The sequence below is a fragment of the Neolamprologus brichardi genome, chromosome 20, assembly GCF_056152115.1.
Source record: "Neolamprologus brichardi isolate AB-2024 chromosome 20, ASM5615211v1, whole genome shotgun sequence".
Lineage (NCBI taxonomy): Eukaryota > Metazoa > Chordata > Actinopteri > Cichliformes > Cichlidae > Neolamprologus > Neolamprologus brichardi.
In genome coordinates this window covers 10,996,530-11,023,968 of record NC_142123.1, presented here as the reverse complement: position 1 = coordinate 11,023,968, position 27,439 = coordinate 10,996,530, and the positions used below count along the sequence as shown (strand labels likewise).

At 41.5% G+C, this 27,439-nt stretch overlaps 1 protein-coding gene across 4 annotated transcripts in view; it reads left to right on the top strand.

The window, feature by feature from the left end:
* Window positions 1–27,439, top strand: part of agrn (agrin) — a 259,074-nt gene that overhangs the window by 150,147 nt on the left and 81,488 nt on the right. For all 4 annotated transcript variants that reach the window (XM_087834376.1, XM_006785304.3, XM_087834375.1 and 1 more), the window contains exons 5-7: window positions 14,437–14,661; window positions 18,808–19,017; window positions 23,267–23,470. In XM_087834376.1, coding sequence (XP_087690502.1) covers window positions 14,437–14,661; window positions 18,808–19,017; window positions 23,267–23,470 — 639 coding nt within the window. The remainder of the gene's footprint in view (window positions 1–14,436; window positions 14,662–18,807; window positions 19,018–23,266; window positions 23,471–27,439) is intronic.

The window sequence follows — 27,439 nt, the reverse complement described above, 5'->3', positions numbered from 1 at the left end:
AAACTCTCTTTTTGCCTTATATACTACATATGCACATTTTTCAGTAAATCAATGCACCTGTTTCCTAATTTGCTACTAAAATCTAAAGAAATAAGGATCAAGACATCTGCACAGTACTGCGTATGTGTAAGAAAATCTTTCAGTATGGTTCTTTATGTTGTTTTGGATCATGCAAGAAATCAGAAAAAACATTGTTATTTGAATCTAACATGCGGGCCAACACATTGTTTCTATTCCTCTTCACATCTCCCTTTTGCTCCTAAACCATTGTTTAGAGAGGGAATCAAAGAAAGTGACCTAAGCTCATTACTCCATCTGTACGTTTGGTCTTTTGTCTTTTGTTGGTCTGGCCGATTGTTAAGGTGTCTGGGCCGGGCCAGGTAAAGCCCTGATTTATCTTCCCTTGTTGGGGCCAAAGCTGGCTAGGAGAAGAGGTTTGTGAAAATCCTCTGCAAGCAAATAAATCCTAATTTCGGAGCAGAGCTGGAGAGTGAGGAGATGAAGGCCAGCCTGCTTTACTCCTCCTTCACCCCCATTTTTTTTTCTTCTCATTTTGTTCATGCTGAGACGATTTCCTTTGTTACCCCAGTGACATGCCCGGTCAGCCTCTGTAACAATGGGCTGGTGTAATAGCCGTAGATGGTGAAGATGACTTCTGGCTTTGCCGAAGCAGATAACAGAATTCTGCAGTCAAACTGACTGAAGCCATCTTTACCTGTACGCTGTTTCTCCAGTGCTCATTGCTTCCCTGTTTTGGATCCCTGTCCTTTCATCTCACCAGTATTCCTCCCGTCTTTCTTTCTGTCTTTAATCCTTATTGTCCTTGTTACTTTTTTTAAATATTCCGTCCTTTATTCTTTTCATGCATTTTGCCTTCTTCTACATCACTCCATAGTTCCTCAAGCCTCTCTTTTTTTCACTTCTCCTTCATTTGCTCACTGTTAACTCAACCACAGAGGACTTAGTCACGCACCCCTTACTTCTTCTCCTTCGCCTTCACTCATTTTCTGGGCGTTCCCTCGTCTCCTTCCTTTTTCACTCAGAGGCTTCACGACAAAAATCTTTTCATTTTTTTCCCTCTTTTTTCCGTTTCTTGCTGATATTCTCATCAGTAGTAACAAGTCTGCACAGAGACACAAATGCGGAAAGTAATCAAATTTCTCCGGGGTTATCAGTGAACACATTTATGCGCACACACTAACAGACACACACGGGGCGAGAGGTCATTGTAAATAACTCAGCTTTCGTGCTTTCATTTCCCTGGGGCATTGACTCTTGCTTGGCATTCATAACCATAACATGCACAACCTGACGGACTGTGTGTGTGTGTGTGTTTACTGATAGTACATAAACACGCACACAAAGGCATATTTAGTGAAATATACACACACTGCAGGCATTTTGCAAACTGATAGACTGAAAAATATACATTCTTGTTATCAGCACACACACACACACACACATAAAGACATGATAATGGGCTGTGCTTGGAATTTCTCTATCCATCTTTACTTGCTGTTCCACTCGTCTGCAACCACTGATACTTGTAAGACAAATCCCGTCTTCTGCTTCATCTCTCGCTCGCTCTTTCTCCAGTGCTCACCTCTTTGAAATCTGCAGGCAAAACACCGATTATGTACACACATCCATATCCACATACACCTGCTTAATCCCAGACAAGGGGTTGTGTTTTGAGACTTTTTAATGTATTTATGCATTTGGCTTCTCCTGAATAATACATTGTTATTTGTTATTTTCACTGTGTATGCTTGGAGAGAGATGGAATGGAGTGAAAATAATAAAAGCGGAGCGGTGCTGAAAAATATGAGGATAACTACCAGCTCAGCCGACAATAGCGGATATTTTATTTCATTTCGTGCGGAACAAGAATGACGACAAGTGACAGGAGACGGATTTCTAAAGAATATTTGTTTCTCTCTGCGTTGGCTTTGATTCTGTGGCATACTACAACAACAACAACAACAAAAAGATCGCTTATTCACAATCATCATTAAAGGATTGCAGCGTGGATTGAATAGGATAACTGCTTTATTTAATCCATGTTTCAGATTATTACTCGTTTTATGTTAATGTATGTACAGGAACACATAATCAGAAATACAATATGGATAATCTTGTTATTTCTTTCTACCACCTAGTCAGAGTTTTAAACAAGGAGTCATTTTTAAGGTGGCGTTGAGCAATAGGTCCCCAGGCTTTTCTTTGACTGCTGTTTCAGTTCTTGTACTTGACCATTTTACTTGACCAGAAATGCTTTTTAATTGTTGAACCACTTATAACTGACCTATGAATCACTGAACCATGAAAAAGACACCTAACTACTGGGATGAACCAGTGTTGTGTAGACACATAGCAGACCAATTAGAAAAGTATCTATTTTAAAGTATCTATTCTTTAGGCACTTCAAAATCACCTAATTTGTTCCAGTATCTTTAGTTAAATCTATGAGAAATGTCAGAGATGACACAGTTTGTAAGGAATAAATCATTATTTTTGCACGAGCTAGGTAATTCCCAAAGAGCTATTAGCCAAAAACCTGGCATATCTCGGCACGGTGTGCAGGCTGTCCTTAAAACATTTAAAGAAACTGGACAAGTGGAGGACAAAAGAACAAGTGACCTGTCTGAAAAAACTGCAGCATTTGGAACAGTATCTGAAAGTCCTTGAAAAGCCCTGGAGAACTGTTCCTGAAGGCTACTTGAAGAAATGACAAGAAGGCTTACCTGAAAGAGTTGAAGAAAAAAGATGAGCATAGCAAATATTGACTTTAGAGCTCATTAAAATTGTAAAATTGCCTGTTTGCCTTACACTGTATTTCCATGTATGCATGTGTGCACATGTTTGCACGTGGTTCAGTAAATTGCTTCTCCTAGCCAGATATAAAGAAATGAGGGGTAGCTCAAGACATGTGCACAATACTGTAGAAAACGCCAATCTTGTGCATGTATATCTACACTGTATTCCCTGTTTACACACAGCACCTTTATACAAGGTTCCTTCATTACTGTTCATCCACTCCTGCCTTGCTGCTTATTTAAGGTCTGTCCATCGACTACATCCACTCCCCAGAGTAATGCTGTGTTCACATTGTTGCAGTGGAGGGCAAATTAGATACTCCTTGCCTTCACTGGGTGATTGATTGTAAATCAAAGCACCACTGATGTAAAATGAGCAATCAGGGTTGTAACTTTTCAAAGTTTTACCTTTTTTCTCAACAAGGTGCCGGCCACTTAGACGCAGTCTTGTTCGGGAATCAACCGGCATTGTGTCGCCTCAAAGTCGAGATGATGTAGCACAGTGGTTATCGATCAAGGTCGTCAGGAACCAGAGTCCTACTGGTCTTCATGTTAGCGACCTAATCAGACACTGTTAGGCCTGGGTTAGAATGTGAATGTGCTCAACTGAATGGGAGGAAAGAAATCCAGCAGTCTATTGTCCTCAGGATTTTAAGTGCTCAATATTCAGTGTTCATAAAGGATCTGGGGCATATACACTATACGTTGTCTTAATCTTGCCAAAAATGTTGTATATGCGAAATTTGCATGCACTACTCTATCATCCATTGGTAATCAATTTGCGGATCAATATTAGTGAATGGCAGAAATACAGAGTTGGAAATGGACAAGTAGGCAGTAAAGGGCGCTTCGTGACTTTTTAGTGGAGGAAAGACATCAAATGATTTCTGCGTTTAGAAATTTATGATGAGACTACACGTACATCTTAATCGGTAAAACAGCCACAAGTGACAATTACAAGTTAGTAATGTGCAAATTTCCATCCATTTCATGAGATTCTCTTATCATATCATAGGAATCATAGGAAATGCCGAGAACATGGCTCAGCCAGAGGACTCGGTGACCTTGTCGATGAGTTGGAAGTGTGCAGCTTGTTGCCTGCAGCTGTTAATCCCACTGTTCATGGTTCAAAAAGATTTATATGACAGCGCCACTTGGTGACATATCATCATAAAAGCCACGATGCTTCATAATAAAAGTAGTCCAGTTCTTTTTAGTGCTATGCCCCATAAATAGGATGTACAAGACGGCCGTCAGTTAATTGCAAAGAGCAGTCAAGAGAAGCCAACAAAAACAGTAATAATGAATCTATTCATCATTTACTCTAAGCCCCTCGTGGCAGTGGCATGTGCCAATGGCAGACTCTACCAGTAACTTCTATTATGACTAGATAACCACAGAACAGAAGAAGGAAATGCATAAAACAGCTATTGTGAAAACACAGTTGGTTTCCATGAACACCTAATGGACTGTAACTTTAAAATGATCCATCAGAAAAACAAAAGGCAACAAGGAAAATAACAATTAGTTGCAAAGTTTAAAACTGTTATTTTTATTCTGTTGTTTTAGCTGCTAAAAGTGGCATTTTTTAAAATGATTTTCCCGTTTCTGCCTGAAACCTTGCAATTAAGCTGTAAGTGTTTTCTAGTGGCACTAGAGCTCCTGTAACTCTGTGACTGCATGATTTCGTGTAGAAAATATTTAACACTGAATTGCTTATACGTCAAAGAAAATAATAGTGTTCTCTGTGTTTCCTTGGTTGCCCATTTTTGAACACTTCCTCCCCGTTCTGTTTCCTGACTCGGAATCAAGTTTTCTTTGGGGTTTTTTTCAGCAATAACACAAGCAAATTAAAATGCTGCTTTTTAGTGAACCAAATAGTTCAGTTTTATCTCATTCGCCAGGACCACTTGACCGCTGACGCTAACCCATATGACTTTTCGCTGGCAAATGCTGCTTTTTTTTTTTAATCGTTTTCCTCATTCACCTTAACTTCATTCCAGCTTTGTGAAAATTGTAAGAACAGACCAATATACCTTCATTCCGTAAAATGTGTTTGTGTTCTATGGCTTTCAATTTTTCTCACAATTAGAATAAATGGCTCACGTAGACACACACACACACAGACAGTCCCTGCCTGCAGTAATAATGCTTGCCAGAAAAGAGAGAGAATAAATCCAAGTTATTTCCATCTACTGTTTGTTCTAAATAAATGTCAGTTCTTCTGCTCCACTTTCACGCGCACTCTCTCTTCTTCCTGCAGCCTTATCAAAATTTAAATTGTTGTCATGTTAAATAGGGTCCTATATTGGAAGGCTGAAATGGGCATGTCGCCTTGAGCAGGCTTATCTGATTGTGTGTTCATAAAGGTGCTTTCTTAGTATTAAAGTTAACTCGTTGTTATTTTTTTCTAATTAAGCCAAAATCCTTAGTGCAAAGAAGTCAGTGCTGTGGTGTGTCTTTATTTCCCTCCCCCCTGTTCTTTAGCTTTAATATAGATATCACATACAATAGATAGTAATTAACTGATTGTCTCAGTCAGTTATTGGAAATAAAAAGTCAAAGCTTAACGTGCTGGGTTTTAAATATTGTGGCTTATGTCTATTCGTAGGCAGGTTATGAGCTGTGAATTTGCTTAATATTAACAGTTTTTGGATCTGCTTTCAGGAGTTAATAAGAATAAAGCAAAGTGAGCTCAAATTTTTATTGTTAGTCACCACACAGCTTCAGCACCCAGCCTGGGAATTGCTGACTTTAAACTGCTTTCATGATATGGCTTTAGATTTATTTGCCCCTTTATCAGCCAGTGACAGAGAACTCTTACATTGATGTTTATTTAAGTGAGACTATTGAAAAAAGAGATAATGCAGCATGCACTATCGCACTCACGCTTATCCTGCATTCAGGTGAAGAGTGTGCTGACACTGTATGTCTTCACGCAGATGTGCCTGTGTTTGTACTGAAGACCAAACACCCGCTGTAAGGGACTTTTCAGCAGCTCTGAACTGCATTTCGCCCCCAGCAGCTACCGGTCATTAGCAAGTTTTTTGATAGCAAAGGCCAAGCATGATTAGCCAATGCTTCACTGAACATCAGTACTGATTTTGGCTCCCCACCACCACCAGCTCCAGTTAATCAGGAGCTAATGAAAGGAAATTTGTGGCATATGCGCCACTTAGCCCACATGAGTCTTTGTACCTCTTTCTGGGGCCAGGGGGGATATTCTGAAAGCAAAACTCTGTTTCAGGACACAATTCAGTCCCCAAGTCTCCAAATACTGACAGAACCCAACTGGCTGTAATGTAATTAGCATTTAAATAATCGAATTACATTTTATTTGTAGTATTTGATTATATTTAATTCACAGTGCCTATTAGCTCAACTTCCATCATTTTCTTAGCTACCTTATTCACAAGGGGTCGCCACAGCGGCTAGCTCCGTGGTAGACTTTCACACAGGATGCTCTTCCTGACGTAGCCCCCAGGAGATTTTTGTCTCCTATTGAAACAGACTTTTGTTTGTTATTCAGATGTGTACACCGCCACATTTTGGAGCTACAACATGAACTTTGTTAATGTGACTTGTTTTTTCATGTTCTTTGGATTTTTGTATTTAAAAAACAGCGTTGCATTATAATTTTCTTACTTACTTTCTAAAATGCAAAATATTAAATACGATCATAACTTTTGTCATTCGTAAAACGTGTGTGGATTTTTACAGTGAGCAGAGCATCACCCTGCATGCTTCTATCTGTGCTAACGTGGAGCTCGTCATGAACTCTGCAACCCGCTTCACTCGTAGTGTCACAGGTTTGCTATTCTAATATGAAGGCATACAAATTACAACCTTACCACATAGAACAACACAGCATGATAGAGCGTGCAGGGTATCTGTAATTGACTGACTGCGCACTCATAACCTTCCTGACACTGACTCGGAATCAAGTTTTCTTTTGTTTTTTTTCAGTCACGATCCTACACTATTAATAGGAAACCAGAGACTGCAGTAGAAACGAGTAGTAGTAAATTATACTTTAGTAGTTAAAAACAATCAGTTTTACTAACTCACAAAGGAAGAAAATCTCACAGAAACACAAAAATACTGAATGTAGTGCAATTAGAAGAAATTCATTTAGGACTACCCTACTTAATCTTTTAATTTAAGCATTTATGTGCTCAGTATGCTGAGTCTAACCAGGTTTTTTTTGTTGTTGTCTTTTTTGGTGCTTTTGATCCTGAGGTGCCTGGTGTAGAGCTCAACACTTAAAAACCACATGAATACATTATTGATTATGTGGGCTCCTGGCCTTAAAGAGGTAAACAGAGAAGCAGTTAATAGTGCCTCCGGCTACACTCCCCAACTTATTTTGGCACCAAGATCTTCTTTGTTGCTTTCAAAAGGCCTTAATCCAAGAGAAACAACTCCTGGTACAAGCACTGACAGCTTGCCAATAGGTAATACAGGCTTTTTCCCATAGGCTATTAAGGGGACAGAGAGGCCCTGAGGTTAAAGAAACTGCCCATCAGCCAGTGTTTGTCTTTTCTTTTTACCTTTTATCTCTTTCAGCTTGTTTATGTGGATTACAGGGCTAAAGTAAAGTGAGTTGTCACAACGTCTTGATGGTTTGACACATGATGTGCAGCCATTCGTGGACTCCTTTAGCAGTGCGCTTATGGCACCTTCAACATTATTATGAGTGGATAATATATATAATCGCTGTGTTTACAGCTTGTTCCGTTGCACTGAATAGCCAAAGGCATTTGTTTGCATTCTGAAAAGTCCTCCGCATCGTGTCATGAAGCACAATCAGCCTTTTTGGACACTAGATTGGCTGCAGGGCTGCCGTTCTGTATCTCACCTCTGATCTCCCAGTCGAGTAACGGGAGCTTTTCCCTCTCCCAAGCACATTTTGTTAGTTTGGAAAAAGCATTTCGATGCTTCCAATTATGATGCACACGATAAGTTGGTGGAAGGATTTAATGTGCCTCTGGGTTTTCATCAAATGGTGCTATTTAAATGAGCGTGTTAATATTTGTTGATATTTAACTGAAGAATTTAAGTGTTTTTTGTTGTTGTTGTTGCTGCTGTTAAATTGTGTGCTGTCCTTTTAAAAGACCTGTGCATCTCTGTGTGTGTTTGTCATAAATGCCATACCCGGGCGATTTAATCCCATCCCACCTTCTTTCTGTCACTCAGCAGAATAAATGGGGCCTGTGTTGTCATTTCAGCACCCCACCTGTGCTTTACTGCATTTTCCAAGTGTAAGATATCTGCCAGCAGTAAATGACAGCTATGGTTCCAAAAATCAAGCATTGTGACATTTTTGTAGCTGCGTATCGCGACAGCTAACGGGGATCTTTCTAAATCAAACTAACCTAAATTAAACTAAACTAAGCTACACTGTCATAAGACCTTTGGTTAAAAATCTGCTTAGACATACTGTACTCACAAGCTCCACTTCTTGATGGTGTGTGTGGCCGACGACTGGAGCATGATGAGGGCTTTTTGTGGTTCGTTTTCCATTCTCAAGGGTAAAACAGCAAAGCGTGTAAAAGAGAGCAACAGCTGCAGTTCAGTGGAGCGCTTTGAAGAACTACATCAAACACAAAGAATCATCTTCCAGCCATTGGCCTCACAGCAGAGGGAACGAAGTGTGTGTGTGTCTGGAAAGCGTGTTGGAGAGGTGTGTAGGACTGTTAATCCTTTGGCCTTGCCTCAGTCCCTGCCTCCTGCTCCTCACCACTTGCTTTGGGTATCTGGCTGCAGATTCTCATCCATATTTAGTTCTTGGATTTCAGTTTTTGTCGATCTTGTCTGTTGATTTTCTGACCATTCCACGCCGCTGCTTTCTTTCTCCCATTCTGACCCTTTCCCTTATCTCCCTTCTACACACTTCTCTTTTACTAGTTCCTCACCACCTCTTCATCTGCTGTCTGTTTTTTGGTTTTTTTGTTCAACTTCCTTTTTTTCCCTGCCTGCTTTGTCTTTGTTCAAACACCAAGTGCCCATTGTTGTGCTCCTTCTGAATTTCACATGCCCAGTTTGTCTTTTAGTACTGTGGTTTTTTTTTTAAAGTATAGTTATAATAGTTTATAATATAATTGTTTTTACTACATACTTACAAAGATACTTATGCATTTGAATTACTACATTACTCTTGTATACCAGCTTGGTTGGCCCGACATCGTTAATTCATGATAAGCAGCAGTGAAACTGGCTAAATTTCAAGGAAATTATACACACAACTTTATTTTATTATAGTATTTCAGGATTTTGGTTGAGATACCTAATTGTTTTTTGTCATGACTGAGATTAAAAAATCAGTATCAGTCATCTTGTTTCCCCACTGACTGTCTTTTTTACCATTTAAAGGCACGACATTAAAGTGACATACTTCCCATTTAAACATTTTATGTTTGAGGTATAAGCAATTTATTTTAATGTACTCCACAGAGTTGGGTTATAATTCAAACATCAAAATGTTAGTTGGTGCAGTTTTATGGATGAAAGTGGGGGTCACGGTGTGTAAAGCTTGTCTCAGTATAAAACTGGAAAGTAGGAACTGTAGCTTTGCCCAAAGAAGCATTTGCATTTTTCTTTGTCAGACTTTCTCCATAGTATTTTAACTCAGTCCCCTTGTAACTTGTTTTTGTCTCACTGTCGCTCCCTCTCTGCTTCTTCTTCTCCTGCTGTTGATGGGTGTACGAAGGTTCTTGATTAGAACACACACTGCCGAGCTCCCCCTCCATCGCATCATTGCATTTGATTAGCTTCAGTCCCATACCTCCCTTATCACTACCAGCACAACAGGAAGCACAGCACACACACACACACACACACACACACACACACACACACACACACACACACACACACACACACACACACACACACACATACACATACAGGTACACATACATACATATCACAAACTTACTTGTAGACTTATCTGAACTCCATGGTTGCCTCCAAACGTGCACTGGCATATATGACTCTCCCCACACTTGCGCACGCATCTGGTGTGCGTCTGGTTTCGTGGCAGCGGGGTATCAAGTAAAGCCAGCACGGCACTGACAGCTCCGCGTCCCTAATGAAGCATTAATAAACTACAGCACAAAACAGTGGATCAGAGAAGTGGAGCTCCCCACCTGCCTGGAAAGTCTGCTGACTGCCAGAGGGAGAGATGAGGAGGGAGAGGATCACTGTAATCCCCATTCTCCAAAACCCCTCTGCCCCACTTTTCTGGAAGACATCGCAGACAGACAGACATACAAACACCTGCTAAACTACTCCGAACTGCCCTAGTGGTAGTTCTCACTACACTACGTGTCTGCGTAACGGCACTTTTCCACGATAACATGCAAAAACACACGCGCACGGGCTCAGAAGGTGAAAACAATACCACTTAAGCTATAGCTTAGCTTTAGCTCTGTAAGAGACTTCACATATTATAGTTAAGCTGCTACAAAGTGCCACCCAACACGTCAGCAGCTTCTAAACTTAACTACAGCCAGGAGTGCAAAAGGATTTGCTTCACAGTTGTTGTTATTCTCGACATTATGCTTTACTGCAGTTTGATAGAAAGTTAATTTCCATGCATGCAGAACAATAAAAAGGAAAAAAAAGCTTCCAGTTCTCAGAAATGTACACTTCTCAACATGCTCAATTTCAGCTCAGAACGAGTAGAGAAAGATGGCAAATTTGCATTTTTTTTCTGCTGCATAGTTTTCAGTTTGAGAAACACACACCTTAAATGTGGGCAGTGCTAATCAATTATTTGGAAGCACCCAGCTAACTTCTGCATATCCAGCACAGCGCAGCACATCACAATTAGACAAATTGTTATCCCAATTTGAAATCCACTTGGCATTAAAAGAGCAAGTTGCAGAGTTGATCAAGTGTTGATTTGTGACGGTGTGTATTCAGAATTTCCCACAGCACATGAATTCGCAATTAGGCACATAGGTAGTTCAGTTACAATGCATCCCACAATGCCAGACAATGCCAGTCCTGTGGTTTAAATGAAGCAAACCTGCTGAGTGCAGAATTTTGAAGGAGGCCTGTCCACACAAATGCTGCATGCTTGTGATTAGAAGAAGGGAGGGGGGGGGGGGCAATTGTTCCGTGAAAGGAGCCAATCAAATCCAGGTCTAGCTGTGATGGACTGACAGGAACGAGTCCATTTTTAGAAAACGCAGTGTCTCAAATGTAAATAAACCAGAGTTTTGTCTCCTTTAAAAGTCTTTTTAAACATTTAAATCTATAAAGCATTATTCTATTAATTGGGCCCCAGGATGTTTGCTTTTCTTTTGGGGTGTCCTCTTGTTCCCTAATCATATGCCATCTCTCACTGTGTTTGTGCTGGAATGCCAGTGCTTTAGTGTCACTTGTCTCTGTGTATCCTTATGGGTTTTTTCCCCTCATTATCCTAGTAGCCCGGACCATGCTGAGATTCACTCTAGCGAGGGAGAGTGATCTAATTGGCAGCAAGGATCATTCTAATTTACTGACTTTTTAGCTTTCCTCTTTCTCCTCTTTGCTTTTTTTGTTGCCACTTTTCACCTGAGAAATGATTAGAAAATATAAGTAAAAACTCCATGTAGTTTGCTATGGTGAGCATGCTTTTTTCTGTCTTTTTTTTTTTTTTTTCATTTGAGCTTGTTACACCGATCACATTCGCCCAGGCAATTTGCCTGCTTGTCTGAGTCTGAGAAGGAAAGCTTATCTGCACTAACGCCCCATCGAGGCTGTGCTTCGTATCCAAATCGGCCCCTGTTAGCATTCAAATCAAGCGCCCCCACCTCTCCTTCCTGTTCTACCTAGCTCTCGTGCCCCTTACTATCGCTTCCACCCCTTCTTGCCTGTCAACACGCCAGATTTGCTTGGAGGAAAGGGAGGTTGGGGAGGGAGAGAAAGCCCAGGCTATTATTTAATGAGATCAAGAAGTGCTACGAGGATGCTGTTTACTCTAAGGAAAGGGGGAATCACTGGGTTTCTTTCTCGTCTTTCTCCTACTCTTCAGTAGCTGTGACTGCAACCCCTTAACAACCACTATTTTATAGAAGAAGTGAGCATTCTGACAAGGTACGACTTCTTGTCAGAAAACAACTCCCATTCCCAACAGCAGGGCTATCAAAACAACACGCTAAATGGACTAGCACTTATATAGTATGTTTCTAGTCTCACTGACCAAACTACAAGAGCCACATTCACCCATTCACACAGTGCTTCATCCATCATACACCAGTGCTACTGTGGGGTTCAGCATCTTATCCAAGGACACTTCGGGATCGTGTAACAGCCCTTATGAATAGTGAATGACCGACTGTACATCCTGAGCCACAGCTACCTGAAGAAACTTGATTGTACAAGCCCTGGACAAATTGCAGTGTGATTGCTGCGGTCTTCTTTTTGCGGTTTGTGGGATTCTGTTGTGGCTTGTACCTTTTATAAGATGTACAGGAGGGGCTCAAAGTTGAAGCTCTGCTCTTGTGACTTTGGGGTAGGTGTGAGCAAAAGAGAAGGGAGAAGGAAACATCCAAGGGCTTATTTCCCACAGCCCACAGCAGTATGAGTGCACCAATTCATGGTTCGTCTTGCTTTATCATTATTAGATGACATAAGCTGATCAAATGGGAGTTAAGTCATACATTATCCTTGGTTATTTGGGTTTTTGTTGTAGCTTATTCAGCTTGCCTTATATGTGTAAAAATGGGGAACAGGATGCTAATAATGAAAGTTGAATAACGGCTGATGCTTTGATCCTGATGCTCAGACTTCAGACTCCACATCTCTTTCCAAAACACTGGAGAAGTTGGATATCAAACTTCCAGATAGGGCTTTACCACCTCAGCATCAGCTCCTCTGAATCGAGTAGAACATGCCAATGCCAGACAAACTACTCTCTGATTGCTGGATCATTCTTTGAGCTCACTTACAGCTTGTATATTTTCTCAGAGGAGCCCGAGATCGCACCTTCAACCCTACAATTATTGAGCAGGCGAACTCATAGCATATGCTGAGTAACACACTAGTTTGTGCATGTGCACTGAAAGTAGCTCGCTTATAATTGCTGCGACTGTGATTTAACATGACCTTTTACCTGCTCCGGCAGATACAACAAGGTTTTTATAGCGGCTCCGTTCCCACAAGTCATCAGCGCTTCATTGTTCATGTGATTAGACACACAGCGGAGGCCAAGCATCACAATTGCTATCTGTTTCGCATGAGGAGCCATTAAGTCATCATCGCCTCACAATGACCTATGATTTCCAGTAATGATTTATGATTTCAGTGAGTCATTTTCTACGAGTCTCTTTTAGTTAGAGATGCAATTACTTGATCGTACTTTATCTTGAAGTTACTTGTAAATTAGAGTCGGTTTCAAAGTTCCTGCTGCGATACAGCACAAATATAAAATGGGGAGGGGAAAAAAGTGTTCATTAAAGCGCCTAACGCACCAAACCTCAAAAGAACTTGACAGGAAAGAGAAAAAAAAAAGAGAAAAAGAAAAGAAAGGAGGGTGGTGGGGATGTGTCATGAAGATGAGGAAGGCGAGGGAGGGTGGGGTATGCTTTGATCATAGCTTCCTCATAGCTCTCCTGTCTTCTTACACATCCATAATATATCTCTGCACACATTCCAGTCTCTTATTAACAAGGCAGTGCCATTTCATCCCGGAGGCAGGTATTGAATTTTCAAAAAAGGTAGAAAAGAAAGAAGGCAAATTTGAAACACGCTCTGCTCTTGTCTGAGGAGTAAAGAAAAAAACGCACACAAAAAACAAAGCGAGACGCACAGAGTTTGCGATTCAATATATGCACTCCCGCTTTAAATTAAATTCATCGATGTTGCTTGTAACAAAAGCGGGGATAATATCAGACATTGGTAAATATTTATTCTAAAAGTGGCGGGCTTAGGAAATGAGAGGGCTGCCGATGCCGCGCTTCTCTCTCATGGGAAAGCATGTTTGTCTGTGACAGTCATAAATATGTATCATGCTGTGAGAAGACAGCGATTGTAATCTCACGGCTGCCTTTTGTTGAGCATATGAGGCCCGAGAAAAGCCCCCGTTGATGGCGCACAAAGGCAAAATTAAAAGTTGCACCTTCTCCTCGGATTGGGGTACGTCGCTCAGTGGCAAGCGGCGTGCTGCTTAATTAGGATGGAAACAAATTCCTCACGAGGGAGGAATACCCCTTTTCCCTGCTCTCACTTGGTCTAATTTATGGAAAGGTAAATATTCAAGGGTCGCTTTTCAGCCGTGCCGATTAAAGCATGCTTGAGCGTAGCGACACAGAATGTGTTGTGAATGCAAAGCTTCTAATCCAATTCACACTACTCTGTGAAATGAAACTTGTTTGTACTAGTAGATAGCTGTGGCAGTGCATCTTTACCCAGGGGTGTCAAGTAGTTCTTCAAACCTCAGAATAACTAGGCAGCGCTTGTAAAAGTGCACCGAAAGCCACTTGAATAAGGTGGCCTGTCATTTGTGATGCACTCCAGTGTACTGTAGCGGCGAGCACTGCGACGTATTAGCGCTTGACAGACGTGCTCTTCAGTGCAAGAGCCCCTTTTGCTTTTGACTAAAGCTTGTTTTTATGTCTGCCCCTTCCTGCAGCTCTGAAGGATCCCTGTACCGAGGTGGCCTGCAGCTACGGCAGCACCTGTGTCCAGTCTTCAGATGGCTTGTCGGCAAAGTGCATGTGCCCCCTCGGCTGCGAGGGCAAGCCCAAGCAAGTAGTGTGTGGTAGTGATGGAAAGGACTACGTGAATGAGTGCGAGCTCCATCAGCATGCCTGCAAGAACAAGAAGAACATTCGTGTGCAGTACCAAGGACACTGCGGTAAGCTCTCGTTGTGTTTTCTGTGTTTGTTTCTGTTTTTTGTAACACTGATTTTGAGCACAGGTAATATTGAAGAGTTCCCATCACAGTTTATTTTCTTTCCCAACCCAACTCCGCCCTATTTCTTCTTCTTTTTGCTGTAGCAGGGAGATGTTCCACAGTCACACTATCAAATATAAATTGTTGCAAAATATGGAATTAAAAAAAATACCCTGATAGTATCAAAAATGACATTTCCAATGGTGAAAATGTCATTTTTGTTGAGATTTTTTGTTTTAAATTGTCAGAAAACCTTTTCTTCCCTTTCCACTGTTTCTTACCTCTTCCTTCTGTGTTCCTCTATCACATACCCTGCTTATTTAAGGCACACCTCTACTCTAATTCTCTAATTCTCATTTTTCATTCAGGTGGCTTTTCCCCACACAGGTTCTCCTACGGTGCGGATTGTTGTTTTCTGTAAATAGGTTTTAAGAGCAGTTTTTTTGTGTTGTTTTTGGCTCATCCTTGTTCTCATCAGGCAATTGTTGTTTACTCTCAAGGCGCTCGACTATTTAGCTGTTTTTATTCTGTGGCGAGAAAGACGGAGGGAAAGACTACAGATAGTAACTCTGTCTTTTAGCAGCAGGAGCCTCCAGGAGACAGAGCGGGTGGTAGGCAATGAGAGATGGATGTGTTTGTCCACAGGCAGAAGGTTGGTCGTATAAATCCAACGTGAGTCGGCCAAAGTGACCCGGGTTGCACCGTCTCCCCTGGGGACGGCGTCAGCTCAGGGGACTGGTTGGCCCTGATGGTGCTTTAAATCTTCCTGCAGCCATTTCAACTGAGCATTGGCTATTTCAACTTGCTAGCCCGCGCCAGGCAAATGCTGTTGATTTATCTGCACTGCTCGTTTTCACAGAAAACAGCCTATTCTTTTTGTAATCACCCCACTTGCTCAGCTAGAGGAAAAGCATAGACTCTAGAAGCTGTTCTTCTCGCTTAATGGGTAGTAATGGTCTTTCTCTCAGATAATGGTCTGGCTGGCGGGTCAGGCACTGCGTCATGCAGAGACGCTGCGTGCATTACGATAAAACCCCTGTTTGCTCAGTTGCAAGTCTCTGCAAGCCTTTGTATTGTCCACACAGAAAACAATCCGAGGCCTGGCCTATGGTCACTCCGCCTCCCACCCCCACGCAGCCAAAGCGCTCTGTCCCTTTTTCTGTCCCAGCATTGTCACTCTTTGTATTGCTGCCAGAGGTCTCTGGAAACCATTCTCTCTTATTCTCTGTTTCTCATTCTCTTTCTACTCCTTTCCCGATGATAGGGTGTTTCATCCTTGGTGTGTTTTGAATGACTCGCCGGCAGCTTGGCAGTGATTTAATATGTCACGGTGCTACATAAATCCTTTGTCTTCCCACATGCTGAAAGCGTGGCGAGCAGGATAAAGCCTGGGCTCCTGTTTCAAGGAGTAACACCCCCATCACACACATCCACAAACCAATTCCATTATGATCACGGACTGATAGGGCCAAGCGTGCCAGACCAACACTCCCCTGGAAGGAAGGAGGTGCGAGAGAGCAAATCAAACCGATCGTCTCTTCATCTGTTTCCTTGTCTCCCCTTCACATCCAAGGTCCTACTCTGAGCTGCTCTCAGCTGCCGGGCCACTGATAATATCTGTGAAGCAGATATTTCTCTTCTCTTCTCTTCTCTTCTCTTCTCTTCTCTTCTCTTCTCTTCTCTTCTCTTCTCTTCTCTTCTCTTCTCTTCTCTTCTCAACTGACATATCATAGCTATAAGACTGTTCGCCGCTAATTAAAAGATGACTTACCAACACTTTATCTAACAGGACTTAAAAAGTTTTCTTTGAAAGGAGTTGCCAGTTTGAACACAATTAATCCAGACTGTGCTGCTTTTTTCTTTTGCCAGTGAAGCGTTGTTCACTTTTTTCCGCAGAACCAAAAATGGTCACAGATGTTTTAGATTATGTTCCCTCGGAGTCTAATTACAGTTTTTCACAAATTCTAAGACACATTTCCTGAAACCTTATGACCTTTTCTCCAAGCTTTAAACACGAGAACCAATTTTCAAACTACTTTCATAAAACCTTTGACTCTTCTAAGAAAACACACACACACACAAAAATGCATGAAAAGCTCAAAACTACACAATATTTTTAGATAATTCGCTGTCAAAAATAATAACACTACTGAGCATTCATTGCACAGTACAACAGAAATGAGAAAACACAATCTCAGCTTTCTGGTAATTTCTTGAAGTATCGTCAGAAATAGTTCTCCAAACTTCTTGAAGGGCATTCAAAGCTTTTCTTTGGATCTTGGCTGCCGTTTGTTTTGTTCTTTGTTTGGCATCATTGTCGTGCTGAAAAACTAAGTTTTTCCAAATCAGATGCTTTCCACGTACCAGGTGAATCTAAATCTCACAGTACTTTCCTGTGTTCATAATTCCATCATTTGTTGTTAAGATCCTCAACGACACTGGATGAAGTGTGGCACCAAACCATGACAGAGCCGCCACCATATTTTACAGATACATGTAGAAACTCATTGTTGCACCTTTATCCTGTCAATCTACATATTGACAATGATTTACACCAAAATCTAGATGCTTTCAGGGCCTCTGTCAGGCCTTTGCTGAAATATTTTTTACGTCTGCTAATTGTTCTTTTGGCCTCCACTTGTCCAGTTTCCTCAATTTCCTAAGGATGCATTACACACCATACCAAGGTAATGCCAAGTTATAGCTAATAAGTCTTTGGTAATCACCTTTTGGTGCAAAAATACAGCTTTTTTGTGTCAAACCATGTTATCTTTTTTGTAGATTCATTTAGAGTAAAAGAAATGAGAACAAATTATGTGTTTTTGTGACAAATTGACAAACCTTTCAGTCACCCAACACGTTCCTATGTTACGCGTTCGTAAACAGGAGGAAACATGAAACCCGTTTGGATTCAATCTACACGTGTACATTTATTTTACTTTCTCATCATGAAGCACTTTGGAAAACACTATCTAACAGGATTGTGGTTAAGGTTAGGGATAAGGTTATGGTTAGGGTTAAGGCTCAAATACACGGCTGGAACGTGCGTTACCACCGGGAGCGTCATTCTATTGGATTTCATCCACAATCAGGCGCATGTCATAGGGACACGGAAGGTTACCTTTCGCGTTCCCATTGGACGCCTTGGGACGTGACAAATCATCGGTATGTTACGTGTCGGGAATGAGAATGTTCTGGTAGACAACACAGGTTAATCCCTGGAGTGAAAAAGCAGCCAATGTTCAAAGAAAAAACTCTGGAAGAAAGCCTGGAGAAGCACTGCTCAAGAAGCCTGGGTATTAATCTAACCTGTCTTCTCCTTGTCTCTCTCTTCCAGCTTCTTCTCTTTGCTCTGTTATTGCCCAAACGTGTATTTTTTTTTAAATGACAAAAAAAAGGTCTGGCCCCTTGGAAGCAAAATTGAACAAAAGACTTTTGAACTGTACCGTAATTGTAAGAAGTAAGACTCATAAAAGCAATATTAGCTCTGTGTGTGAAAAATACCAAGGCGGTAGTTTCTTGAGTAAGTCGTAGCTGGCGATGTATAAATCTCCTACTAGAGGTTTCTTCTATTTGTTTTCATATTGCAGAAACATGGTCTATCACAGCTGCTCAGCAAAGATCATCGAAAATGACTGCCCTAAATTGTGCTCGTTCTTGTAGTCCTCCTCCGCCTCTCAGCTTGTTGCCTTCCATTGTTAGTATCAACCTTCCACTTACCTTTGCTACCTGGCATATACAAGTTTCATTACATAATTAGCAGCAACTATTCACATATTTGAGTCACCGTGTTTAAAAAAAAAGAAAAACTACATTTCTGCTGTAGCTGTGTTTAATCTCTGCCTCCAGTGGTTAGTATTATGCATCACAGGTGCATCACTGTGGTGAAGTGTGAGAATTCCAGATTCAGAGAAAAGATTAAACGAGATCTGCAAATTGTGTGAAAAAAGTTCTGTCATTTATTCGATAAATGGAAGTTTGATAGCATGATTCGGAGAATGGGATTCTGTGCTTTAGCAAAAGTGACAAACTGTAATTTCTTCCCTGTCGTATTGTACTGTATGTTATGCTGTACTGCAGTACACATTCTTAACTCTTTCTCCACAGATCCGTGCAAAAACGTTTTGAACTGCCGCGTGGAGCCTCTCACCCGCCAGCCACTGAAATTTGTGCCACTCGAGTTGTGCCCCCTAAGCGATGAGCCTCTGTGTGCCAGTGATGGCCGGACGTACCCCAGTGAGTGCGCTATGAGGGCGACGGGCATCCAGAAAGGCGTCACGCTCAGAAAGATCCATGCAGGACAGTGCACAACGCTGGGTAAGGCTGAATGTTGTCTTTAAAGTGTGCAACCATTTCAATACAGATCCCAAAACATCTTGGAAATACATTTAGTGATGCAAGGGATAAAAATACTCAAATGCCATGACTTATATAAAGGATTCTTTTATGCTGCGTGAAACAGAGATTTAGTAGACCTTGCCATTCTCTCCCTGTTAATAATCTAAAAAAAATGCAACATAATAAGATGAGATGAATTCAAATATTGTAATTTATCTGCGTGCAGGTATAACAGGGAGTAGCCATTTGTCTGTCTAGGTCAGAAGTGTTTAACATAAGGCTCCGGGCTCTGAATCTGTCCAGCAAAGACTTCAATCTGGCTCACAGTTTCTGGTTTTGGAAAACGTGAAGGAGGGCATAGATTCTGGATTTTTTTTAATGAATTTTAATAGTTTTTACTTTAGCTTTTCTTGCTCACAGAGACCTCCCCCACGGCCAAAGGTTTGTATTCTTTCACTATGAGCTATAGAAAGTTCAGTTTCTACATTTCTTTCATTTCTACAGCAGCATTTCTTTATCGTGTAGAAAAAGTAAGAGAAACTCTTAAAGTTGAAGTTTCATATATTAAGAAATCTCCTGCATTAAATGTGTAGTTAAATGAAAGGGCAGTTTCACTGGTCCGGCCCACTTAAAATCAAAACTGACTGCATGTAGAATGAGTCAGACATCCCTGCTTTTGGTCTTTTGTTATTTGACTTAGCTAAATTTCTGTTTCGTGGTATTTGTAAAATTCAACAATATAATATCTTTCTATATTGGTATGTGACTTAAGCTCTCTTAAGTCTCATTTGTAGTCTGTTGCAGGCTGACCAATCGTATTTGAGCAGCCTTGACTTGGTGTCTTAAAAAGAGCAGACTTGCTGTAGATCAGGGGTGGGCAACTCCAGGCCTCAAGGGCCGATGTCCTGCAGGTTTTAGATATCACCCTGGGTCAACACACCTGAATCACATGATTAGTTCACTACCAGGCCTCTGGAGAACTTCAGGACATGTTGAGGAGGTCATTTAGACATTTAAATCACCTGTGTTGGTTCAAGGACACATCTAAAACCTGCAGGACACCGGCTCTCGAGCCCTGGAGTTGCCCACCCCTGCTGTAGATGCTGCATCTACAGCAGGTTCTAGCAGTGGGAAAAGTGACATAAATTTAAATGTCTTGTATATCTACTGATATTTCAAGACTTTACTTTACTTACTACGCAACTGTTTGCTTGATTTCAGAATCTGCATGATGGGAAACTTTGTTTGCAAATGTATTACAAGGGCCGACTAATATTAATAGTGAAGTCTGTGTTTCAGTTTGGACAAACCACTCTATTGAAACCCCAGCAAGAAAAAGGACAACAAGGAAAGCAGCCAGTGAAAATGTTTGGCTTGTCGGGGTTATATATGCGCGGTATATATGGTATCAGTGAAACCTTGCTATCGTATTACCATATATTATGCAAGAATTGAAATACTTTCAGCCAATGTTTTAACACATACAGGTAGACTAGCATCAAAATCAAACTTTAAAGCTGTGTTCCAGAGAGATAAATTACTGCCGGGTCTCGGGGTCTGTATTGTATCCATGCTAGCACTAGCCTCCTCCAGCCTGATAAGAGCCCCCAGGGCTGTTATCTGTGCTATTACAACATGAGGTTTAGGCCGTAGTCAACAAAGAGCTGTCAGCCTTTACTGTATGTCTGATAGCCATCGGAGGAAATCCAATTTTCCTGGTGTGTTGTTACTGAAGTCCCACAAAGCTACAGCTCTACGGGTTTACAGCAGTAATGTGCGGAGACCCCCACCCATGTATTAAAACCCCCTGACAACACCAAGGACAGATCACCGCAGGACGTCTTTTGGTATGGTCAGCAACGGAGGCTGATACAGCCTGGTTCTTCTCTCTGCTCCGCTTGACAGGCCGATGTTAGCGTCAGGGCTTAAAATTGCCCAAATCCCAGCCTAAGTAGCGTTGTGTGTGCTGTATGAGAGTGTGTGTGCATGCAGACATGTTCATGCATGTGAGCAATGGGATGGACTTTTTTTTTCTTCCTTTTTTCCTCCCTCTCTTTCTGCTGTGCCTTTTCAAATGAAAGAATAATTCAATTTGAAACAGAGATCCATGAAATCATATCCCTAAGCAAATTACAAATTGGTAACTAATGAAAATGGCCATTTCGACTTGTAACCATGACATTGCACATCCTTGTACCCCTTTCAGTCTGATACAGCGCCGATGTAATTAAGTGTGGCATGACAGGCTTTTAAAGAGAAGAGAAGAAGGAATTGAATTGGTGTACAAATTTGATCCACTGATCAGGAATGGAATAAATTCAAGGGCCTCCAGAACAGAGGCTTGCCTCAAATTGAATTTTCTCACTTCAGTGGCAAATTTGCCATTTCACATTACCAGTATTTCGCTTTTTCTTAATTTCCACAGTAGATTTCTGCTTAGTGAGTCAAAATGGTATGACTTTAATAGTTTAGACTTAAACATGACCCTAAAATGAAATTCATGATTATTCTTTTTGTTAAAGTTTTTGCAAAACTTTATTATTAAAGTTAGAGGGGAGCACAGGCATGCTGATAGAGTAAGGTTTTGGGGGGGTATTTGCAGTCTTATTAGGTGTCCCTTCATAGTGCAGGCTACTAGATTTGCTTATTTTTTGCTAGCGGCAAACCAGAAAACTAAATGGAAAAATGGAAATGGAAAAAACAGGCCGTTTTTTTTTCTTTTTAAAGATAATTTTTTGGGGGCATTTTAGCCTTTATTTGATAGTAGAGAGCTGAAGATAAACAGGAAAGTTGAGGGAGAGAGAAGGGACGTGCAGCAAAGGGCCGCAGGTCAGTCTTGAACTCGTGCTGCCGCGCTCTAGCCGTGTAACATATGGTCACCCACTCACCCACTGAGCTAAACTGGCTCCCAAACAAGCTTTTAAACTGCAGTGAAAGCTCTAACTATTATAAAAAAATATGTCTAATAACTCCTCTGGTACTCACTCTCATTCATCCAGCCACTACTCTTGGCTTTAGCTATCATTTCTAGTCGATTACTCCCTGTAAAGTGTAATGTGAACTTACTTTGTGGACAGTTTTGTCGCCTAATGTGCGTAGAACAGATAACCTGATGTAACAGATGGTTTGTTGCACAGAACCATCTGGGAAGCAATCCTTGTTTGTTATAGGGAAGAAAACAGCCCAAAAAATACACAGCAGATAACGAGATGAACCTTCTGTATGTCAGTGTCTACTTCAGGCGAACGTCAACCAGTCACATCAACAAACCGCAGCTAGAATCACAGTAACTTTGTAAGAACGTCTTCTTCTTGCTCATACAAAGCTGATTGGTTCAAACCACTGCAGTCACCTGACAAGACTGGGTCTTTTGTGATTGTGTCTTTTAAGAATCCAGCATCCAAGAAAGGTTATGTAACAAATTAAGCATCAAATAATCTACTTGACAGGAACAAATGTGGCCCGACTTCTTTTTAAGCACTACTGCCTTACGCTGGTGTGTTGGCTGATCTGAGTATGTCATTTCTAGTCTATAGAATAACTGTATGTTCCAGCGTATGTTGTTTGTCAGAGATTGACAGCTAACATGGGCCTTCTGCAGATATACTGGAAGTATTTGCAAATAGGGTCCTGAAATCATTTTTATATATGCTGTAGAAAAAGATGCTTGGTGTAAGGACAAAATGCAATCATCACAGACTTTGCCCAACCCACTTTGTGCAGCACATATATCATGCCGGCTAATATATGAATCTCTGATGTGTTTCTTTCATGCATTTCTGCAAAAGCCTCTGCTAACATCACCTATCTCCATAAACAACAGTAAACATTCATATAATTACTACTTGGATGATTTATAGCCTGGTTTATGTCCTTATGGTTGTATCAGCAAGTTAACACAGCAGGAAGAACAACAGGTTGACACTTCTCTAGCTTCAATTTTTTGTTGTTGTTATGTTTGCTAAGTACCTCTTCAGTGCTTTCATCTGTGATGATCAGTCTGTCATGCTGTTGCAAAATTGGCAGTTGGAAACTAAAAAGCCTAATCAGTCTCTGTACACATTAAAGGAAAAAAATGAATGAATGAGTGAAAGCAGATGTTCACACATAGAGCAAAAAAGGGTCACTGAATGGTGCGTCTGAAAGGGGGGAAGGGTTAAGGTAAGGTTAAGGTAGGGTTATCCCCTGTACAATCCAAAGAAGCTGCATTGTTTTGTTTTTCTTGCAGACGAATGCAAGGACTGTCCCTTCTATGGTGTGTGTCTGGTGGAACAGCTGAGTGCCCGCTGCTCTTGTGATCCCATCGAGTGTGACGGCACCTACAAGCCTCTGTGTGGGAAGGATGGTAACACATACACCAATGACTGTATGCGACGCAAGGCGGAGTGCCTGAGCAAGACCCCCATCGCCACCAAGCACCTAGGACCCTGTGGTGAGTAGAGCTGGAGACTAGGAAAGGGTGGGTGGTGACCTGGTGGTGGGGATTCCTCCTTCTTTGGCTTTCGCACGAACCAGTGCTGAATCCCTGTCTTGGTGTGTCTTTTTCTGTGTATTTGTAATCCAATTTCAGTCTGTTTTTCCTGCTGAAGAGTCTAGGCTGATGGTACGTTCGTCTGTACTTAAAACTTTCCTGAAAAGTATCTGAAACGGTTGGGTGATGTCCTCTGAGTGGGGGAGGGGTGGGGTGTACATTCAGAAAGGATGGGTGTGCCAAAAAACAAAAACGGTGCCTTCGATTCGTCACCCATTCACCTCCCATCCATCTCCTCACCCCTGTCACGCTTCATCCCAGCATCTCAAACAGACAACCAAAACGAAACGCCACCTTCATGTTTCATTCATCCGCCCTCCGTCTTCTACTCCTTCACTGGTGCCAGTCTTCCACTTCAGTGGCTTTTGTCGTTTTTTCCTCCCTTGTCTTTGTCTTTTTGTCTTGTGTGCTCTTCTTGCATAAAAAAAGCTATTCTTTCTTGTTTCAGTGCGTCAGTCAGTCTGTCTGTCTATGTCCATTTGGCCGGCTTCCCGGTTGTCTGGCTGCAGGTGGCAAGTGGGGTCACCCAGTGGGCGACCTCATCAAGCGGATTCTGAGGGGTGAAGCCCTTCCCCTCGCTCCGTGCGGACCTAACAGGAGGGGTCTTGTACTGCTGTCTTTTTCCTCTCACTCTTTCTGTCTCTCTGTGTGTCTTTGTGGCATTAATGTCTTTTCCTTCTGTTTACCCTCCTTCAAAGATGTGATCCCTGAGGTTGGAGAAGTCTCCCTCTCTCCTCTCTGTGTTTTATTTTCAACCTAACCCGCCTAACCAATGCATACCTCTGGTTAATCTCCTATTGCATGTTCAAAGTGCACGCCAGATCCCAACCTAACAGCTTCCCAAACAATCCCCCCCCGCTCCATCAATCAGGATTGTGTCGTAAAAAGCTTGCAACAATGCACCAAACCACGTGTAAGCATGACTCCTGCAGTAGGGCTGGAGTTCAGCTGCATTTTAATGAAACATTTTATATCCTACAAGGTCTTGAAAATACGATCATTCAGGTATGTGAGGTTATAAAATTCATTTCTGGATTGAACAGAAACCCAGTGAAGGGCTAGAGCTAAAAGGAGACCTGACACAATGAAGTATATAGTAGCAGTAGTAGTAGTTCTGCTAGTAGTAGTAGTAATTATATTTTAATCATATTTTACACAGCTTTTTTTAGAATGCATCATTTAGCTAGAAAATTAACATTTTGTGCAAATCTGCATTTATGTCTTCTAGAACTGATGTTGCTAAATCATAAAAATGAAGCCACTCACACACAGAACATCCTTAGTGAAAACATTAAAAGACTGAGGTCAGGGTGGCTGTATGTGTTGGTAAAACAAGAGGTTTCTCCTGTTGTATATCAACTTCTTAACGGTCAACACCATCGCCACAACCCTGCCTATCCTCATCCCCTTCACTTTAGTTTACTTGCTATAATTTCTCTGTTAAGCTTAAACCGTCTCACGGTGGCACAGATATTGTGAAAAATAAATGATTTTCAAAACATTAAACACTGTAATTGAACAAAATCCGATTTAATGCGGAGCTGCCCCATATCAACATTCATGCTGGTGAAAGTCTGCCAGCTGAATGTATTGTGAATTGCTCTTTGTTAATAAAAGAAGAATGAAGAGATTTGTTAGCCTCTAAGCTTAGTGAGCCAACCTTAAGCTGCACACACTTCATTCAAGGTTCGGTGTGTAAAGCAGGTTGGCAGGATTTCAACTGATATCATAAGATGTTCAAGGCCCATTCTGTTCTCGGCACTGACACGCTCTGTCTAGCGTGTTTCCTCGTGTTAAGGGGCTGATTTAAAGGGTAGATTCACCCAAATTAAGATGACATCTGTTTTAAAGCTGTAGCGCAGAATGCACCGATATTTTTAATCGTGTGTCATTTACGTGTCCGAGTGTCTCTGTGATCATTTTTAGAGGCGTTTTGAAGACCTCGTCTTGAGTTAATCTTTTTCAGACTCAGGGTTTTTTTTTTGCTCTTTCCCATCACAACGCTGATAGCCCAGCATGCGTGATAAAGCTGGAGTAATCTGCTCATGCTTTTCGGTGTGACATTACCTCAAACAAGAAATCCGCCCAACAGACGCGTTGTGTAATCACGTTCAGAGTTGCTGTCCGCATTTTTATTGTTGTTGCGACAGAGGCCGATAAAACGAGAGAAATCCGTCCATCCTCTAGGCACTGGGGCGAAGCTGAATACCAAAGTTATCTCCAGTCGTCAGCGTCAGGAGACACCAAAACTCATTTGCATTATTCGGCCGTCTGAGCTGTGAATAAATTAAATAGTGGAAATGGCAGCGCGAGCGCTTATATATTTTGCTCTGTTTCATTATTTCTGGCAAATGCTGCCTCAGTTCAGCCCCCTCCCCTCCCTCGTTTGTTTCGCTATTTTTTTTTCTCCCTCCTCGCTCTTCATCCTTTCCTCCCTTCCACTGCGCATCGCAGCCGTCAGCGGATGGTAGTATGTTTCTTTAATGCATTTTTATTGACATTTGCATATTTTTCAAAACAGAGCGCCACAAACGCCACCGCCCCCCGATACGGTTTTAATTAAACATCAAAAGAGGCAAGCCTAGGTGCCCACTGAGACTGTTGGTTTAGTCAGACAGATGATATGCATGCAAGGAGTGTGTGTGTGTGTGTGTGTCGGTGTTTCCATGTGTTTAATCACATAGAACTCTCTCTCTTAACTTTTCTTTTTCTTTCTTTCTTAAATGAAACTATATTCAACCTTGTAGCGTGTAGATCTCTCACTGTAAAACAAAAAAGATTCACCTGACAGATGCGCATAATTTAAGGATGTGAGCATCTTCCAAACTGACTTCCAAAGCACTGAGTTCTCTTAAAAATCAATCGATAGCCTATCAGAACGCACGTACCAACACACTTGCAGCCATGACAGTACTGTCAAAGGTCAAATCAGAATGGGAGCTGTGTCAAACAGTGCCACGCACTCAGTTGCCCACCATGTCAAGATTATAGGCAAAGTTTCATGTATCTGATCAATTAAATGAGTGGTATTTAATAATTTTTGAGCTTTTTCATTTCATTCTCTTGTTTCACTGGTCGAGTGGTGGGTTAGGTGGAGTGATCGATCACTCTGCCAGCTGTCAAACGGATGAAATTCTCCAGTTTTGACACAGTCGTAAATCTCTTCTCATGTGGGTGACAGCCTTTAATGTCACCCCTCCCCTGCTGGTACTCACCCCCACAATGGATTGTGCTGTAAAGAAACCCAACATGTCTATAACGTCCTGACGGCTGTCCTCCCTAGGGGAAAAAACCCCAAATTGATTGATATCCAAACCTTCAATTTAGAGATGAAGACACCACGTGACGTTTAGCTAATTTACTTAAGTCCAGACAGAGTCACAAATCTTCCAGATGTCTGTAAACACGCGAATGACTTTTGCTGGAAATGAGTCAGAGTAGACTGCTGGGAAGGACAGCGGACAGGTCAGCAGCCTTGGTTTCTAAGATGGAAACAGAGTCATTTGGCACCAACAGAGGAAAAGATCTATCAACTTTTAAAGAGGTTCAATTATTTTATTTACTGGGCTTTGTGTGACTTATTCATAGACCAGGTTGCTGTTCTACAGTACACACACACAGTTTTAATAGCAGGTTAAAACATAATTGCAACCCCGATGTGCAGTCGAACTTGCTTTCATCCGACGTTTGAATAAAATGCAAGAAAATGTCTGCAGTGGTTCATTTGAGATTGATTGTAAATCTCCACAGATGGCCTCTATTAAATGTTTCACACAACACAAGAATATTTTTAGGCTAATGCAAAGAAATCCTGTTTTTCTTCTGTCCTCTATGATGTCAGCACAACAGGCTATTGGCAGAAACTAAGCA